The 16876-nt window shown below is 61.5% G+C and overlaps 1 protein-coding gene across 11 annotated transcripts in view; it reads right to left on the bottom strand.

Moving 5' to 3' along the window:
* HDAC5 (histone deacetylase 5) overlaps positions 1-16876 on the bottom strand; it is a 35622-nt gene that overhangs the window by 16224 nt on the left and 2522 nt on the right. For 7 of the 11 annotated variants that reach the window (XR_006742484.1, XM_036450950.1, XM_036450952.1 and 4 more), the window contains exons 2-3: positions 13762-13975; positions 6955-7029 (exon numbers count right to left, since the gene is read on the bottom strand). Coding sequence is in view for 10 of the 11 variants with exons in the window: in XM_036450950.1 (XP_036306843.1) it covers positions 6955-7029; positions 13762-13783 (97 nt within the window). In the remaining variant the exon portion in view is untranslated. Of the gene's footprint in view, positions 1-6954; positions 7453-13761; positions 13976-16876 lie in introns of those variants that run through there. The other 4 variants (XM_036450951.1, XM_036450953.1, XM_036450954.1 and 1 more) reach the window with 3 other exon arrangements.

Genomic DNA, 16876 nt, shown 5'->3' with positions numbered 1-16876 from the left:
CCCAGCTCCTGGCACACCTGGGCAATGGAGAGACCTCAGTGACACTTCCTTTTTCTTTTATTTTTTAAATATATTTTTAAAATTGATTTTCTACAGAGAGGAAGGGAGAGAGATAGAAACATCGATGAGTCATCGATCAGCTGCCTCTTGCACGCCCCCTACTGGGGATGCGCCGGCAACCAAGGTACATGCCCTTGGCCGGAATTGAACCTGGGACTCTTCAGTCCGCAGGCCGATGCTCTATCCACTGAGCCAAACCGGTTTCAGCATCAGAGATACTTTCTTCCCGTCTAGCTGGGCCCCTGTCTCTCCAGGAACCCCTTTAGTCCAGTGGGGGTCCCACAGCAGATTCTCTGAGCAGCACGGCCAGGGATAGCTAGATCCTCGGGGGAATGGGGCAGGTACTTACGGGAAATCTTTGGGACAACTGCCAGCACAGCCTTAGACTACAAAGAGTGCCCAGGCCACGCCTCACTCCTGATCTGAACACACCACAGGCCATGCTCCAGCTCAGAGCCCGCTCGGGGAAGTCGCCAACTCCAGAATCCCTGGGGCCCAAGCCCTGGCAGCAGGGCACGGTGCCTCTAGCTGCCCTTGGAGGAGCCCTGGAGGGAGCAGGCGGCACCGTGTATGGCACAGTTGGCTCTAAAGTAAGGTGACCAGACATCCCGATTTTTAACAATCTGTCCCGGGGCCCGCGGCGTTGTCCAAAAATCGGGACTTTTTTTAAAACACTGCGGGACGCGGGACAAATTGTTAAAAATCGGGACTGTCCTGCCAAAAGTGGGACGTCTGGTCACCTTGCTCTAAAGAGACCCTCGTCCCCGGAAGTCCCGCCAAAGAAGTCGAGGGAAGAGGAGGAGACCACGTGAACGTAGACTAGGAGGGAGGTGTGCAATGAGCGGTTAGGAAGGTCTACATGGGACCAAAACGAGACCTTTGCTGATAAGCCCTGGGCCTGAGGGGCTCCCCTAACGAGAGAGGAGAGGGGGTGAGAGGGGCTTCTGAGATCATCTGCTTCAGTCCCCTTGCTGAACAGATGAGCAAACCCAGACTCAGGCTCCTGTGCAGACAATCCCACCAGCTAGGGAGCAGCAACTCGAAACCAAGTGTCCCCGCTCCCAGCTCAGACAGCCCGTGCGGCCTGGCTCCGAGGCGAGCACCCGGAGCTCAGCACCCACCAGACCTAGATAGCGACCTCTCTGGAGAGCACCAGGCTGGCAGCAGCACCAATACCCTCAGGAGCAGGTTGGGGAGTCAGCAGCTTCCTGAAACGTTTAACGACCTCACTCTGTCCCTCTGGAGAATGGGAGAAGGCCCCTGTCCCTCCGCCGGTCTTGAGGGATTCTGGAAGGAGGCACAGAGCAGCATTTCACACTCCTCCCCATGACGCCAATGACCCCGCCCCACGAAGGATGCTTTCCCATGATCTATTTCTGTGCTCCTACGTGATTAGGGAGGCCAATTTAGGCTCAACAGGTTCGACCACAATTCCGACAGCATTTCCACATGTGCACACTGGGGTGACTCTCACCTAGCAATTTTCCCAACGCCTCGCGTAACGCGCATCCCATCACGGGGAGGAACGAGGGCTGGAGTAAGAGAAGACCAGGGTTCAAGTCAGGCCCTGCCACGTCCCAGGACAAGGGACCGAGCACCTCCCTGTGCTCCGTGCAGGCATCTGTGAAATGGGAGGAGGCACAGCACCTACCGCCCAGGGCTGCTGAGCTCAGGAGAGGACACAGGCAGAGCGGCTTGGCACCAGGCCTGGGAAAGTCTCAGGAGGTGCCGGTCAGGGCTATTATTAATGACTCCTGACATTTCCCGGACCCCTGTGCCAATCTAGGGAAGCCTACGGACCACTTCTCAGCACGTTTCTAAAGGGAGTGACGTCAAATACGCAGAATTGCGTGGGGTCAAGTTCGCAGACCACCTGAGCTCCCAGGAAGCCAGGCTCAGCCTTCTGCCAGAGGGAGGCTCCAGCTCTCTCCTGATAGACTGCCCGGAGGCCGCCGTGGTCCCGCCCCAATCAAGGCCCTTCCTGTGGGCCACACGCAGCACAAGCTGGACTCGCCAGCCGCTGGACCCCAGCGCTGCGGAAGGCATCTCTGGGAACAGACTCTTCCCAAAGGCGGCTCCTCCGGGCTTTTCCTCCTGCCCTGCTACCTCCAAGGAAGGCCGCTCTGTCCTCTGCGGCCCTGCCCGGATCCCTCCTCTCCCTCAAAAGCATTATTTAGCCCAGATGAGCCCGAGTTTGGAGTCCTGCTCTCAGGGTCCCAGCCAGAAAGCCTTCCCTGGCGTCTAGCCTTACTGTGCCCGCTGCAGGCCACACCTCCCTCCGCAGTACTGTTCCACACCTTCCTGGGCCCCTCTTCTTGCAGAAGCAACGTGAACTGGCTTCAGAAACTCTCGGAATGACAGGGCAGGAAGGGCCTGTAAGTCAGCGGCTTAACGTCCCGTTGACAGAGGAGGACCGTAAGCCCAGAGGTGTCAGAAATTGGTCCGACGACACCTGGGAAGGAGGTGCAGGAGCCAGGCAGGGCTTCTGGCTCTCTCCCGTCCCACTGAAAAAGCAGGAGGGATCCTGAGGCTGCTCCTGAAATTAACGAGTGATGGAGTAAGGAGCCAAACTCAGTCTTCAGAATCCAGGGGTCTCGGGGCCCCCAAAACACCAGAGACCAGGCGCACGTAGGAGAAGGGAGCCAAGTTGATGGAATCCCCAGAAACCCCGAGGCAGACCGTGCCTCTACAGCCTGGGGGGCACAGAGCCAAGGGGAAGGTACAGAGTCCAAGTGGAAGGTACTGGTGACAATGGAGTTCGGCATTGATCTTGGGCTGCCACGTGAGGGAGAAATAGACTCACTTCTCGCAGCCCAGCCATTTCCAGGAAACACTTGGGCACCATGCTGGAGGCAATCAGGAGGCACGATAACCATTCAGAGCCTGCAGCTGCTGCTGAGAATGTTCACTCCACACCTGGGGTGGACAACAGGGGCCTCGGGACATCACCCAGCCCCGAACGTCCGGCAGAGCAGCCTGCCCACCTGCCCACCTGGCCGCTGGCCAAAACCCCCACCCCAGCTGGGGTTTAGCCACCTGCTCCCCAGCGTCTCAAGACATCCTCCCTCTCCAGACGGCCAGGCTGCTGAGCTGGATGTGACTCTGACCGGGGTAACCACCGCCCTCCCTCTGCACAAGGCCCTTCTCGAAAGAATCCTCGAGCCCACTGCGGCCTTCCAGGGAGGCCGGCGACGCCCACGGGCAGGCTGCTGGGCCCGTGACCACTGCCCACATGACCCCTCTCCACGCAGCCTTGACTCCAGCGTGGTCTGAGGCTGCTCCCGTCGGCGTCACCTGAGATGTGCTAAAATGCTGGTCCTGGGCTGCCCTAAAGGATCCGAGCCTGGGAGGGGGAGGGGCGAGACTTGGGAACCTGCATTTTAACAGATTCCTTTGGTAATTCGGACACATAACTGAAAGTTTGAGAACCACTTTCTCACAGGGTCCCTGGGGCGGCTGCACTCATTTTTTGCTGCCAACCTGACAGCTGTTACAGCTGTGTGTGTGGACACAGTTAATCTGATTTCCTGTCTGGCAGCTGTGCAGCAGGGAAGGGACAGCTGAGGGTCTCAAAAACAAGACGAGGGGTGAGGTGGGAGGGAATGGGGGCAGGGCGGGCCCTCTGAAGGGAGGGGCATGCCGCTCTGTCCCTGAGCTCCCCGCTCCTGTCGGGCTGACCTCCCTGCAGGAAGGGAAACGGTGACCGGGTGGTCCCCAGTATTTATAGAAAACAATCTCCTCTCTGAAGCCTCAGAAGTCCCCCCCAAGGCCAGCCTGGTCTCTGTTGTCTAGGAGCACAACGTGGAGGTACAGAAGCAGGCCTACCACACACGGCCGTGCAGGTTAGGCACTGCACAAGGGCGCCTGATGGGAGGGACAAGCTGGGGACTGAAGCCCAGCCCCCAGCCCAACTGCTAGGCCCTGCCCTCGGGCATGAGGATATCTACCTGAAAAGAAAAGGGCCACTTCCTACATTTTGCACACGGGAGCTCTTCTTGTGTGGGCTGGCAGCGGCCCTACCTAGAGACCTGAGTCCGAATCACAGCCGTCTCTTACTCTGTGACCTTGGGCAAGTTGCTTAACCTCTCTGATCCTCCCAATTATAAAACGTGGCTATGAATACCTCCCTGGAAGAGGAGGTAAGGAAAGCACCTGATATCCCGTCACTTAGTACCCTATATTAGTTCCCTTCCCGCCAGTCTCACCCTTCCTGGCCTCCCCACACCCTACACCCACACCCCCGCACACCCCCACGCCCCCACACCCAGCCAAGCTCGGGACGGTCTGAAGAACGTGAATAAGAATGTCTAGGGGAAACTCCAATGCCAATCCAGGGCACTTCTCAACATCCCAGCAGGCACAGCATCTCTTCCTGGCACAGGCAGGATGCCCGCCCGCCCGCCCGCCCGCCTCGTTGGGAAGGAGACTCCTCTTCCGTGCCTGCTCATCACATCCTGCCCAGTCCGGGCCAGAGGGGAATCCAGGGCTGCCCCAGCACTGCATTCTGGGGAATCCCTCCCTGCAGTTCAAGTTCCCAGCCTCCCCAAGCGGGGACCAGGCCGGGAAGAGGGGGTGCCCACTGTGTGCCGGGCTGCTGTGGAGGAGCCCTCCAGGAAGACCTAGGGTGGCACAAGACCTGTACCCCACGTCCCTCATGGGCGCCGTCTGCCAAGGGTCTGGCTCACCCACTGGGGCAACCATATCTGTCCATGTACCCAGAGGGCCACGCCCCAGAAAGAGCCTCGGAACCCTGCCATCAGCCCTGGACGCCAGCCCCTCGAGCATCATTCATTCACCCGTGTGCCAGGCACTGTGCTAACGCTGGGAAGTGGCTGTGACCAAGAGAGCCAGAGAGCCATGGATGCCCCTAAAATGGGTACCGTACTTGCTGCTGGAGTAGGCAGAGTCCACCCCGGAAAGCCCCACGCCCCAGCCCCTCATGCTGCAGAGGCCTGGCCCCAAAAGCATCCCTGACACCTGCCTTTTTAGCCTCCGGCTCTCGCATCCCGTGTCCAGAGATTGGGGGGAGGGAGAGACGGGGTGCCTGGGCCCTCACGGCCATGTTTATCCAGGGTGGAATTTTTTTAACCCAAAGGTTAACGTGTTTCTATTTGAAACATCTATTTACATTCCAGAGTGAAGAAAAAAAAGCCAAGGCCTCCGAGCTCCCGGCCTATATCTGTCCCCAGCCGCGTCACAGACACAGCATCAGAGCTGCGCGGGGGAGAACATTCTTCGCCCTCTCCCGGAGCCGCGAGGCGACTCACAGCTCCCTCCTGCCAGCACAGACCCCGCGGCGGCCGCTCGGAAGGCTAGGCCGTGAGGGTGTTTCGGGGGGAATTAAGGGGAGACGGGGATCTGGAGAGAGAAACTGGCGGGGGGTTCTATGCAGGCACAGACAGCCTTAGGGAAGAGATGTGGGTAGCGGGGTTCCAGCCTGCAAGGATTCTGGGGTTTCACTGGAAAGAAGGTGCGAGAACATGCTGAGGAGGTAACCTCAGCCCGACCACCAGCTGCTGCGGGAAGGCAAGGGGCAGTGGGAACAGGGCAGGAGGGTGAACTGATATGGCATCTGCCACATAGGGTAGAGCTGCCCCAAGCAGATGCTCTGCAGTCAGTCCCTGACTTCCCAAGAGAACACCCTGGCTGCTGCAGGCTTTGGGGTGGGGGTCAGCAGGCAGGGTCTTTAGCTAGAGCTGCAGACTCAAGTAGACCAGCCCTCCATGTTTATACTCCCTCCCAGGGGACTTTGCAGGGTTGGTGCCCAGGGTTATGCCCCTACCCTGGGAGACTACATGGGCATCCCCGCCCAGGCAGATGGCAAGCCTTGTTCCAAGGGTTTTCCTAATTTTCCCAAAACAGTCACCCACTGACACATCTCAATTCACCCGCTGCAACCTTATCCCTGGATGGTTTGAAGCCAAATTACACCAGCTCCCACCTTCCAATTCGAAGCTTGGGACCCACGCCCACGTACCCAGAGGCAAAGACTCCCCAAACGTACACACACAGACACCCACACCCAAGTGCCCAGCCACTGCCAGGAGGGGCCACGCGGGCACGGGTCCAGCGGGCCCCTCCCTCGAGGAAGCATCTTGTGGTGCCGGCCTGGTGGGAAGGCTGTGCCAGAAAAGCCTTGATGCTGCCAACAGGTTCCTGGGAGGGAGGGAAGGAGTGGCCCAGCTCTAGGGCACCCCACCCCCCAGCCAAGAGCCAAGAAAGTCCCTGCTGAGAAGGTGGCGGGGCTAGGGGGTCCCAAGCCTGGATGAAGGCACCTCTTTGCCCTCATGAGATGGGAACAAACCAAGGCCTGGGGGAAGGAGACATATGGGGGAGCCAAGGCCCAAGGCAGCAAAGGCCCCTGATACCCCAGCTGCCAGCCTCTGCCTAAGTCCACAGCTGGACAGCCTCCTCCTTAGGTGTCTGGTCCCCTGGGGACTCCTGACGAGGGACCTGCAGAAATCACTGCATGGACCCTCTGCTCCTCAGGTCCCAGCCGGAGGAGCGAAGGCAGCCTTCATGTGTGTGCACACTCAGCCGTGGCTTCTTCCCCTGCCCAACCTGGGGGGCGGGCAGCCTGGCGGCAGGTCACTGACCCACTTCCTCCCCTCTGACCACGGTGCCAACTAGGCCAGGCTCCTCCAGCGACCTGCAGCCCCCAGCAGGCAGTGCTGACCCCGCTGGAGGCCAGAGGGGCTGGGAGGGATGCGACACCGTGCAGCTGAGGGGAGGGCGGGAAACCCCACCTCCCTAACTACCCCCAGTCTCAGCACAAAGCCCCTAAGAGAGTCCTAAGCGAGACCCTATCCGGGCGAGGCTCAGAGCCAGACACTCAGCCCCAGAGACAAGGATGCCCAGCGGCAGAGGGCCAGGCGGGGTCGCCGAGGCACTTACCTGCCACAGGGATGCCGTGGAGAGGGGTCCGAGGCAGGATTTCCAAGGGTGGTTCCCGGCCTGACATCCCATCTGCTGAGAAACAGGATTCCGTCTCATAGATGGTCTGCAGCATCTCCACCAGCCCCTGAGCCTTGGGCACCAGCAGCATGCCCGAGCGGGGCCGCCAGAGGCGGGAGTCAGCAGAGGAAGGTGGTCGGGCAGGCCCTCACGGCTCAAGGGCTCCCTCAGGCCGCTGGGACCCGCGCTTGGGGAGGTGCCTCATCCGGCCTGGGCACTCCTGGCAGCGGGCGGAGCCGGAGGCCGGAGCCACAGGCCCAGCTCGGCCCCAGAGGGGCGCTGGACCACCGGCCTGCGCCCGGCTCTCGGGGAGCCGGAGGGTGGCAAAGCGCTCGGGGGCCAGGAAGGGGAGCTCAGCAGGCAGGCGGGCTCTCTGCGTTCCCTCCCAGCCCTGGGTGACAGCTCTGGGACCGGCTCCCTGCTCCTCCTTCCCGAATGAGCCGCCGGCAGCTGGCAGGAGACTGAAATAGCAATTGGGGGAGGGCCCTGTCTATAAATAGGTGGAGCATGCTCAGGGAGCTGCAGGCTGGCTGCCAGGAGCCAGGGCCTGGCGGAGGCCCCATGGGGGGAGGCGCGTTCCACCCCAGGAGGAAGCGCCAGGCAGGGGGATGGGAACCGGGAGGGCCGCGCGTGCTCGGGGCCAAGGCCGCGGAGGCGGGTGGCCAGAGGCGAGGCCGGGGAAGGGCACCCCCGGAGTATCCGTGCATCTGGGACGGCTCTGGTGCTGCTCTTGGCAGGCGAGGGGCCGGAGACCGAAAAACAGCTCCATCCTCTCTCTTCCCTCTCGCATCCAGGGCATGTTTAGGAACAAGAGAGGTCTTCAGGAGGGCAGATGGGGCCGCCTGGCCTAACCCGGCATCTTTCTTGGAGTTCTTCTCAAAGCCGGGGCGAAGTTTGTTTAACTTCCGCCCTCCCTCAGAGCTGAGAGGCGCCTCTTCAGCCCCTCAGCCAACATTGGGAACCCCGAGCAGCAGCTACATGGCAGCTTCCTTCAGCATATCGGGGTGTCACCTCTGGGGGCTGCTCTGCTTCCTTCTGGGGGCAGGACTCTTCCTGGACAGGACCCATCGCGCCCAGGGAAGGGGACCCGGGGGCACCTGCCCATTCTCAGAGCACAGGTGGTTTCTCCCTGCAATGTGCCAGGAGGAATGCCAACAGCAGCACATACATCCCCTCGTTTATTCCGCACGATGACCTCAGGAGATGGGTACAGAAGGGGAAACCAAGGCACTGAGAGCTGAAGTCACTCACCCTTGGTCATACACACCTGCTTACATGGTAGGGCTGGGCTGTCTTAGCGCTCACAGCCACAGCCCACTGCCTCCTGCACAGCAGGGCCAAGCTGCCCCGGGGTTTCTGTTAACAGGGACCCAGGAGGAACAGACTTGAGGGTGGAGGCCCTCTGAGAGGAATCAAGAAGCTGCCAGCACCCAGCCTTCCTCACCAGTCCCAGACCCGACAGAGCAGCTCCTGTCCTGGGGACCGAGGGCTGGTGCCCCCTGAGAACTGGTGCCCCGTACCTTCCCTGCCCACTGCTGGCCCATCCCTTCTCCTCAGATTGTGCTTCCCACTGGTACAGAGATCCCACTTGGCCCCCTGACCTCACTGGAGCCTTTTAATAGCCTGGTTATTCCTGGGTCTGTGCCCCCCTCCCCCTTCCTGATGTCACAGTTGCTATTTTGGAGGCCCCTCCTGGCCCCTTCTTGCCCCCAACTCCAGGCATGGAGCCAGGGACACCTGTCCTCTCCCGGGACTGGATGACCTCACCCTCCTGTCGGGAGCCGGGGGGAGCTGGCCAACCAAGGACACGGTGGCTGTGGGTCCTGAAGCCCATCTTCCCACCAGCTTCTGCCAGCCAGGTGCCTCCTGCCTCAGGTGGGTGCACACGGCCAGGGGAGGTGGCAGAGGTGGGCATTCCCAGGCTGCAGACTGGCTGGCAAGATGTATATGTGGGGGGGGCGGGGGGAGATAAGGGGGTACAGGACCTAAACAAATGTCTGGAGCCTCAGCTTCTTAGCCAAGGCAGATTCTAGAAAAATGGGGATGGAGCAGGACCCCCACAGGGGTCTGAAACTGGTGGACACCTCAAGGTAGGTGATGGGACCGTGTTTACCAGCCCCAACCACACCCTCATCCCGGCCAACCGGGTCCTCTGAACAAGAAGGGGAGGCCCAGGTCTCCTCAATGGGGTGCCGGGCAGCAGACTCAAAGGAGCCCAGAAATAGCCCCTCCCAACCCAGGACTCCACCCACCCACGCAGGGAGCAACCGGAAGGGCTGGCTGGCCCTGTCCCGGCTCCCCTGCCTGCCCCAGGCACAGGAGAGTCCGAGGCGGAGGAGCCCAGTTCTGGAGGAGAGGAATCACCGGTTATGATTCCAAGCAGGGCCTCCAGAACCTGCAGCAGCCAGAGGCCCGAGGAGAAAACGCTCTGCTTAGGGAAGGCTGGAGCACCCCGGAGACGGGGCATCCAGAAGTGGGCAAAGCCGGGGGGCGAGGGCAACTCCCAGCACTGCTCTGATGCACAGTCACAGCGAGAGGTGGGAAGGGAAGTGTCAGACACGGCCAGACAGTCCTCAGTACTGCTCCATGGGAATAGAGGGGAGGACTGGGAAGGAGGCAAGTCTCCTTTTTCACTTCTGAGATTCAAATGATGCAACAACATCTTCCTAACGTCCAACCTCAGTCTTTCCTGCGCTGTCGCCTTTCCTTTGGTTCATGTCTCTTCTGCATCCCCACTGATCCCATGAGTCACCCCACAAACCTTACAGAGCGCCCACCAAACATGAGCCTCATTCGGAGCCAGCGCCATCCCCTCCGAAGCACAGTGACCTTGTTCTGTCCCTCGGAGGCTTTGGGTCAGGCCTCCTAACCCCCTAAACCTCGAAGAAGGGAGTCCCATCCTTGTGCTCCTCCAGGTTTCCATTTCCTGGACCCCAAGACTGGGGTGGGGCCTGAGCTAAAGGAAGAAAGCAAGGTGGGCTCTGTGTATAACACGAAAGCCAAGGGCTGACTCGAGAGCACCCCGGAGGGAGTGTGGGGTGCCCGCTCTCCTGGGGTCCTGGAGACATGAGGCCTGCCTGCCCTCCCGTTTCCTCCTGCCCTCTGAGCCCAGTCCTGCTGGAGCCCGTTGGCATTGCCCGGGAGCTGCCATATGCCAGGTCCCATGCGAGGTGCTGGCTGAACCCTCTCATTTGAAACCGAGCCCAGGAAAAGCATAAACACCTACTTTGGCATCTTCGCATCCCCTCGGGGCTGACCCTGCCTCCTCCCACCATCCCATCCTAAGCCTCAGTCCCTTTGGAATGATGGCCCAAGGAGAGGGAGCCGAGCACAGAGATGCTCTGGGGGCCCCTAAGTGGAGAGGCGACACTAGGAGTCACTGCCCAGGACCCACCCCGCCCCCCACGGGCCCTGACCCACTTTCTCCTCCTCAGGGCTGGCTCCTTCCCCAGGGGCTCAGAGGCAGAGCCCGGGCTGAGACCGGGAGGCAGGACGCCGAGGTTCCTGGCTCCACCCCACGCCCGTGCCCCAGTTTCTCTGGTCACCAAAAAGGAGGGGCAGCCGCCCGCCCGCCCGCCCGCCCGCCCGGGAAAGGAAGGAGAGAAAGTGTGGAGTGTGCTGGGAGGTGCTGGGCAGGCAGGTGTTGTCAGAAAGCTTGTCTCCCTCCCACGCTGCGGGTGAGGAGCCCGGCTGCCTGCTCCTGGGGCCCTGCCACACCGAGGCTGGTCACACAGTGGGCCTCACTCCTGCCCTCTCCTCTGGGCAATGGCACAGAAGGCCGGGCAGTGACCAGGGCAGGCCTAGGTCCCAGGTCTCGGGTCAACCCCAGGTAAGGGACAGATCCTGCCAGTCCTCCAGTCCCCCGGAGGGGAGCAAAGGTGAAACGTTCCAAAAAGATAAAGAGAGCCTAACTCCCCAAGCCCCTTTCCCCGAAGAGAAGCCAGACACCGAGAGGGGGCTCCTCGGGGAAGCAGGCAGCCCCCCGACGGGCTCTGCCTTCACCCGGACAGGAAAGGAGACAGATCAGGGGCAAGGCTGGCGCTGGCCCCCTCTGGAGGTGAGCTGGTCAGCTCCCGCCACCCAGGGAGGGGAGCTCAGCCCCAGAAGCAAGCAGCCCGGAGTCTCTCCCTGCCGCCCCTCACCCAGAACTCCCTCTCACTGGCTCGTTCGCTCTGAGAGCAGAGATGACCCGCCTCCTACCTTTCTCCTGTTTTCCCACCGGCTGAGCTCAGGGTCCCACACGTTGGGTGTAGTCAGCAAGGACTTATCCAATAGGAAAGCTCCTGCGCTGAGAGGACTTTAGGGGAACCCCACAACAATGCTACCCTGTGTCCCAGGGAAAGAGGAAGGAGTCTGGGGATTCAGGAGAGGGTGGGGCCGCCCAGCACCTCCTCCCCCTGCCCACGTCTCTCCCAGCCTCGTGGTCCCTCGGTCTCCCTGGGCCTCTCCGAAGGGTATCCACCGGGGAGGCAGACACCACAGGCTCCAGCTCCAGCCCGTGGCTTCCCTTTACTTCTGTGAAGCCCAGAGGCACATGGTATCCACGGCTCTGCCTGGCGCAAGGCACCTGCGGCCCCAACCCAGATGCCACCTGAGCTCCGGGAACAGCAGATGCCAGGCCCCGTGAAGGGGACGAGCTGTGTGGAGGCGGCTGTCCCCGGAGCAGCTCAACCACAAGTGGGAGAGCCAGTCCTGGAGCCCCAGGAGCCCTCAGCAGGAAGGGCCTGGGGGGTGGGGGGGGTGCTCCCAAGGAATGACGCCACTTCTGAGGCCTCTCCACAGTCCTAAAATGAGGCCCCCAGGCCCTAGGCCCCTCTTTCTCCCTCCTTCCCACACACGAGCAGACAGCATCTCCCCCTACTGGGGAGAGCTGGAAGGCCAGACAGAAGGCACAGCCAATGCTACAGGCCCCGCTCCGGAGGCTCCTCCTGGCAGGGCCCGGCCAGCCGCCTGCCTCCCGGGCTGCTGGGAGCCTCCAGCTCCTACCACTCTCCTGCCAACCCTGGCAGAAGTGGCTGCAGGGGGACTGGGACCACCAGAGCCTAAGGAGGCGACCCCGTGACCTCACCAATCCAAGGCTGATGGTTTTACCCTTTTCTTAAGGGAGACGTCCTTCCCAAGCCATCAACAGATGCCTCTGGGCAGCTCTGTTCCTCGGCCATGGCTTCGGCCGCAGGCCTGGTGTGCCTGGAGGTGGCTCCTGGACCGGCCAGCATGCTAGCTCAGATGGCACTACTCCCAGGCACCCCTGACTCTGCCAGGAGAATGTCCGGCTGAGATAGATGGGCAAGGGACTCCTGAGCACCCACCAGGCCTCTCCTCTCCCTTCACCAGCCCAGTCAGAGGGGGAAGCAGGAAGTCAGGGCTCAGCAGCCCACCCTCCAGCACGGGAGTCACACACACCTCTCCGCCTGACAGCTGGCGCGGCCCCTACAGGGGGGCTGGAGGCCAGGGCAGAGGCGGAGGGTCTGAGAGGCAGCTCCTCAGGCAGGGCTCCTCAGGCGGGTCTCAGGAGCCCAGCCTCCTCCGGCTGGCACTCCCCTCTGCCTGCAGCCTGTGCCCTGGTGGGAAGGGAAAGGAGGGAGAGGGGGCACAGCCTTGACCAAAACAAATGGCACAAAGCCAACACCCCCACCAGCTTCCAGATCTCCTGAGTCTGCTGGACCCCCCACGACCCTGCTCAGGGCAGCTCCCACCTCCCGTCAGCACCGGGCCCACAACAGAGAGCACCGGTCCAGCACACGGACGGGGGGGGGGGGGGGGGGGGGGGGGAAGGGGCCCGGACTCCTCCCTGGTGCTGCTTCTGTCTCTCCTGCATTTGGGTTTTCATCTCTAGGCCAGTTTCCCTGTCTCCGAAAGAAGGAACAACACCCTCCGCCTCTACAGACAAAGCTGCGGGGCACAGGACAGGCTTGGTGAGCAACAAGGGCTCTGACCCTTTAAGACTGTCCAGAAGAAGGCAGCCACGGAGGGAAGGCGGTTATTACTTTGACCACACGGACCCATGACCCTCCTGGGAAACTCCTGAGGGTCCAGCTTGGGCACATGGTCACGGGCATACACCCAGACCCACCCACCCAGAGGGCCGCCTGTGTCCCACCCACAGACTATTTCTGGGGGCCCGAGGCAGGCTCCTAAGGGCAGAGAGGAATAGGAAATCTCGGAGGCAAGACCCCAAATCAGGCATCTGCCGTGTCTAGGGCCCAAGGGGGAAAGGGGCAGTGTACCTGACTCAAAGGAGAGAGCCGAGTCTTCTAGCCCACCCCAATACCACGCACCCCGGCAGGGGCCAAGGCCAACGGCCCCGCAAACCTCCCCTAAGAAGAAAGTGTGGGGCACAGAGAACCAGGCCAGCGGGAAGAGAGCCGCCACCACGAAAAGGAAGCCTGGCATTCGGCTATCGTAGGATCTTCTTCCCACAGCATCCCCAGACCGCCCCACGCCCCCCAGGCCCTGGTGAGCAGGACCGGACACCGCTAACACCAAAGGCCTGCTAGCCGGGAGGGCAGGCCTGGGGACAGAGCTGGACCCGTGCCCTCCGAGGGCCAGTCCGGACTGCTGGCCCATCGCTTCTCAGGTGTAACCCGGGATCAGTCGCTTCAGGTTCACCTCTGTCCTTTCTTGCGATGCTTCTCCGCCCCTGACCCCCCCGTCCCCTTACGGCTCAAACGGGCCCAGGCTCTCAGCACGCACAGCGCACTGCGCCAAAGCCACCCGGGCGCCCTCTTCCAGCCACCTGGCTCTTACCCGAGTCGGTGGGAGAGTTCATGCCGGCTCTGGGCCTGCAGGAAGCTGGCGTTGGGGGCAGGGACGGGAGGGAGTGGAGCTGCGGTGATGTCAAGAAAGACAGACGATAACAGACAGACGGACGGGACAGGAGCCCGGGGCCGCTGTGCCTCTAATGCCCATCCGAGGCCATCCTTCCGGGCGAGGAGGCAGTCAGGCACTCAACACGGCATCCCTGGGGAGAGAGGGAGAGGGTTAGAGGTCCGCACTCGGGAACCTGGGAGCTGCAGAAAACCCGGGGAAAAGGAGAGGGACAGCTGCCCAGGGGCACGGAGGAAAGCTGCAGACTGGACCTGACCCTGGTCTCTGCCCTGTCTAACTGGTGAGGCTGCCAGCACTCAAGGGCAGGGAAATGGCTACAGCAGTCCCACCCAAATCAACTCCTTTTCCAACGGCAGTGCCCACCGCCAGGTGGGAACCCGCCAGGCTCCCAGGGTGCCCACGGGGGACTGGAGGCGCCCGAAGGAGAACGTGCAGGGAGGCCTCGAACTCTGTCCTCAGCCGTGGGGAGACGCGGGGCCGACCTGGAGCCCCTGGTGACGTGCGACACTGGTGCCCCAGCCCCAGAGCCTGAGTTGGGGCTCTCAGGTGAGTGCCACCTCCTCCTACTCTGCAATCCTTGTGCCAGCTCCTGAAATGTGATGTGCTTCTGGCTTGGTCTCCCCCACGTAACAACTGGTCAGGGAAAGAGGGTAACCCTCTCCCACACATAACCCACGCTGTTTCCAGGAATTTGGGAAGGCAGAGGTGTTCACCCCACATCCAGCGCCCCCAGACTTGGGTCCAGGGCCGAAGTCCGGGGCTTTGTGCATGTAGTGCAGGCTGTGCCCTGTGCAGGGTCTGAAATGCAGCCTGCGGTTTACCTGCCACATTAGGGGTCACCCAGGCTGAGTCCCATCCCCGAGCCCATCCCTAAACGGCCCACGCTCCACCCCATTTTCTTCCAAATGGAGGTAAGCCCCCAATACCCAGTGAAACTGCGGTGGCAGGTGGCAGGAAGTGATCCGAGGAGGCTGAGAGGAGCTGGGTGTTTAGGCTCTAACAATGCTCCCAGCCGGGAGCAGGCCATCAGCCCTGCCTCTGGATAGCCCCACCTCCTGGCAAGATAAATTCTCGGTGAGCCTTGAATTCTCATCAAGGATTCCCGGGGCGGGGTGTGTGTGTGTGTGTGTGTGTGTGTGTGTGTGTGTCCATATGGAGCAGAGTAGCCTTGCAGTCAGCCATGGCGGGGACACCGAACACACACACGCCCGTGCACACATGCACACACGCCCATGCACGCATGCACACACACGAGGAAGACTTCAGGTCTTCCTAGGCCTACTTGCTGCTTGCTCTTACCCACACGGGGTTTGGACTGTCGCTGGAGAGAGGTGCGCTCTGACTGGGGAAGTGGGAGGAGGCAGGGAGAAGGGGCTGAATGGCTCCAGCAGGCCCAGGTGTGGGGCAAGGACAAAAGAGGCTGTGCAGGGCTGGGGCCGACCTCAGGAATGCAGCAGGTGGAGCCGCTGGTGCCGTGCAGGGCCAGCGTGGGCAGGCCGCTCAGCCCGTGCCCAGCCCGTGCCCACCCGGGCTGGCGCCCAGTCCTGCTCACACCCTTTTCCGTGGGCTGTGGTACACAGCTTCAGAAATTCCCACGATTCCCAGCAGCCCAAGTAGCCCAGCCCATCTGCCTATAAAAGACTCCTCCACAGCAGGATGCACAGAAGGGGCCCGGCCTCAAAGGCACAAAGACTAAGTCAGTGTCAGCCCTGAGCCCCCATCATCCTCACCCCCTAGGGAGGGGAGGAGGGGTTCCTAGAACACCCAGGAGCTCAGGATTCCTCCCCTCCCTGCAGGATGAGACCCCTGGACCCTGTGCACCTGCAGTGTCTGCCAGTACCCCCATCGAGCCTTCGTAGGGAGCAGGGGCCCTCCTGGGAAACAAAGCCGCATTCACTGCCTAATCAGGACAAGTGTAGATTCTTGTCTGGGGCGGGGCATGAAGTGGGAAAAGGGCAGCGTGATGGTTAAAACCTGAGCTATGTGGTCCCTCCTCTGCCAGAGAAAAATCAGCGCTGGCCATGGTCACATGAGGGTCTCCGTGGGCAGTTGGGGGGGGACCAAGAGCTGTGTGGCTCCTGAGTGGCCAATGAGTGAGCAAGCCCTGCTTTCCTGACATAAGGAAGCAGACCCCCGGGCCCTGTCCCCGCCCCATCCACGCTCTCAGTCAGACCCCAGGATCCAAACCCACCTCCAACGTCCAGCCAGGATGGCAGGGCAAGGAATGAGGAAGCAGCTCACCCTACCAGCTCACGGCTAAGCCAGGGCAGTTAAGACACACACACACACACACACAAAAAAAACACACAACACAACACAACACAACACAAAAACCCACACCCCATTCATGAGCAATAAAAGCTCTGGCAGAGGGTGGGAAGAGACAGGCAGACAAGTGAGGGAGTACAGAGTCATGTCATGCCCCAAAGGCCACACGTTTATAGTGCTGCCCCGCGGGGGTCTTGCCCCTCACACAACGCCCTCAGAATTCCTGGGGAGTCAGGTGTCCACTCAAGGGCCTCTCTGGCACCAGCACCACCTGCAGCCTTCAAACACAACCCCGGCTCCGGCCCTGCTACCGGCAGGCCCTGTTCGGAGCACGGTGGCCAGGGTCCCTCCCCAGGTCCCAGGCGGCCAGGGGAGCTGTCTGAACCAAATCCTGTGAACCTAAAACTGCCCACAACCTGGTATCTGCCTCCAAAGACTTCATCCGAGAGACACAAGCCCAGACACCCCATCCCGAGGCGCCACGGGCCCCTCCTGACGTGGACACGGGAGACCCTTTTCCCCAGCCTCCCCGAGCTGCCACAGCCGTGTGCCTGCCCCAACCTGGGCCGCCAGAAGCCTGGGATTATCAGAGCCATGAGGGCTGGCTGACTCGGATGTCCAGGCCCCAAACTAAGAGAAAGGAGGGTGGTGGGGGGAAAAAAGGGCAGGAGGGAAAAAAAAGGCACCAGGCTGACAAATTCATCTCTGCAATCAGCCCGTTTCTGTTTGTCTGCTCAGACGCAGCTCCAGGCATCTGCACAAACCA

The sequence above is a fragment of the Pipistrellus kuhlii genome, unplaced genomic scaffold, assembly GCF_014108245.1.
Source record: "Pipistrellus kuhlii isolate mPipKuh1 unplaced genomic scaffold, mPipKuh1.p scaffold_m20_p_22, whole genome shotgun sequence".
NCBI classification, from domain to species: Eukaryota; Metazoa; Chordata; class Mammalia; order Chiroptera; family Vespertilionidae; genus Pipistrellus; species Pipistrellus kuhlii.
Note: the sequence above shows the minus strand (reverse complement) of the source record. Positions and strands in the feature narration are given on the sequence as shown.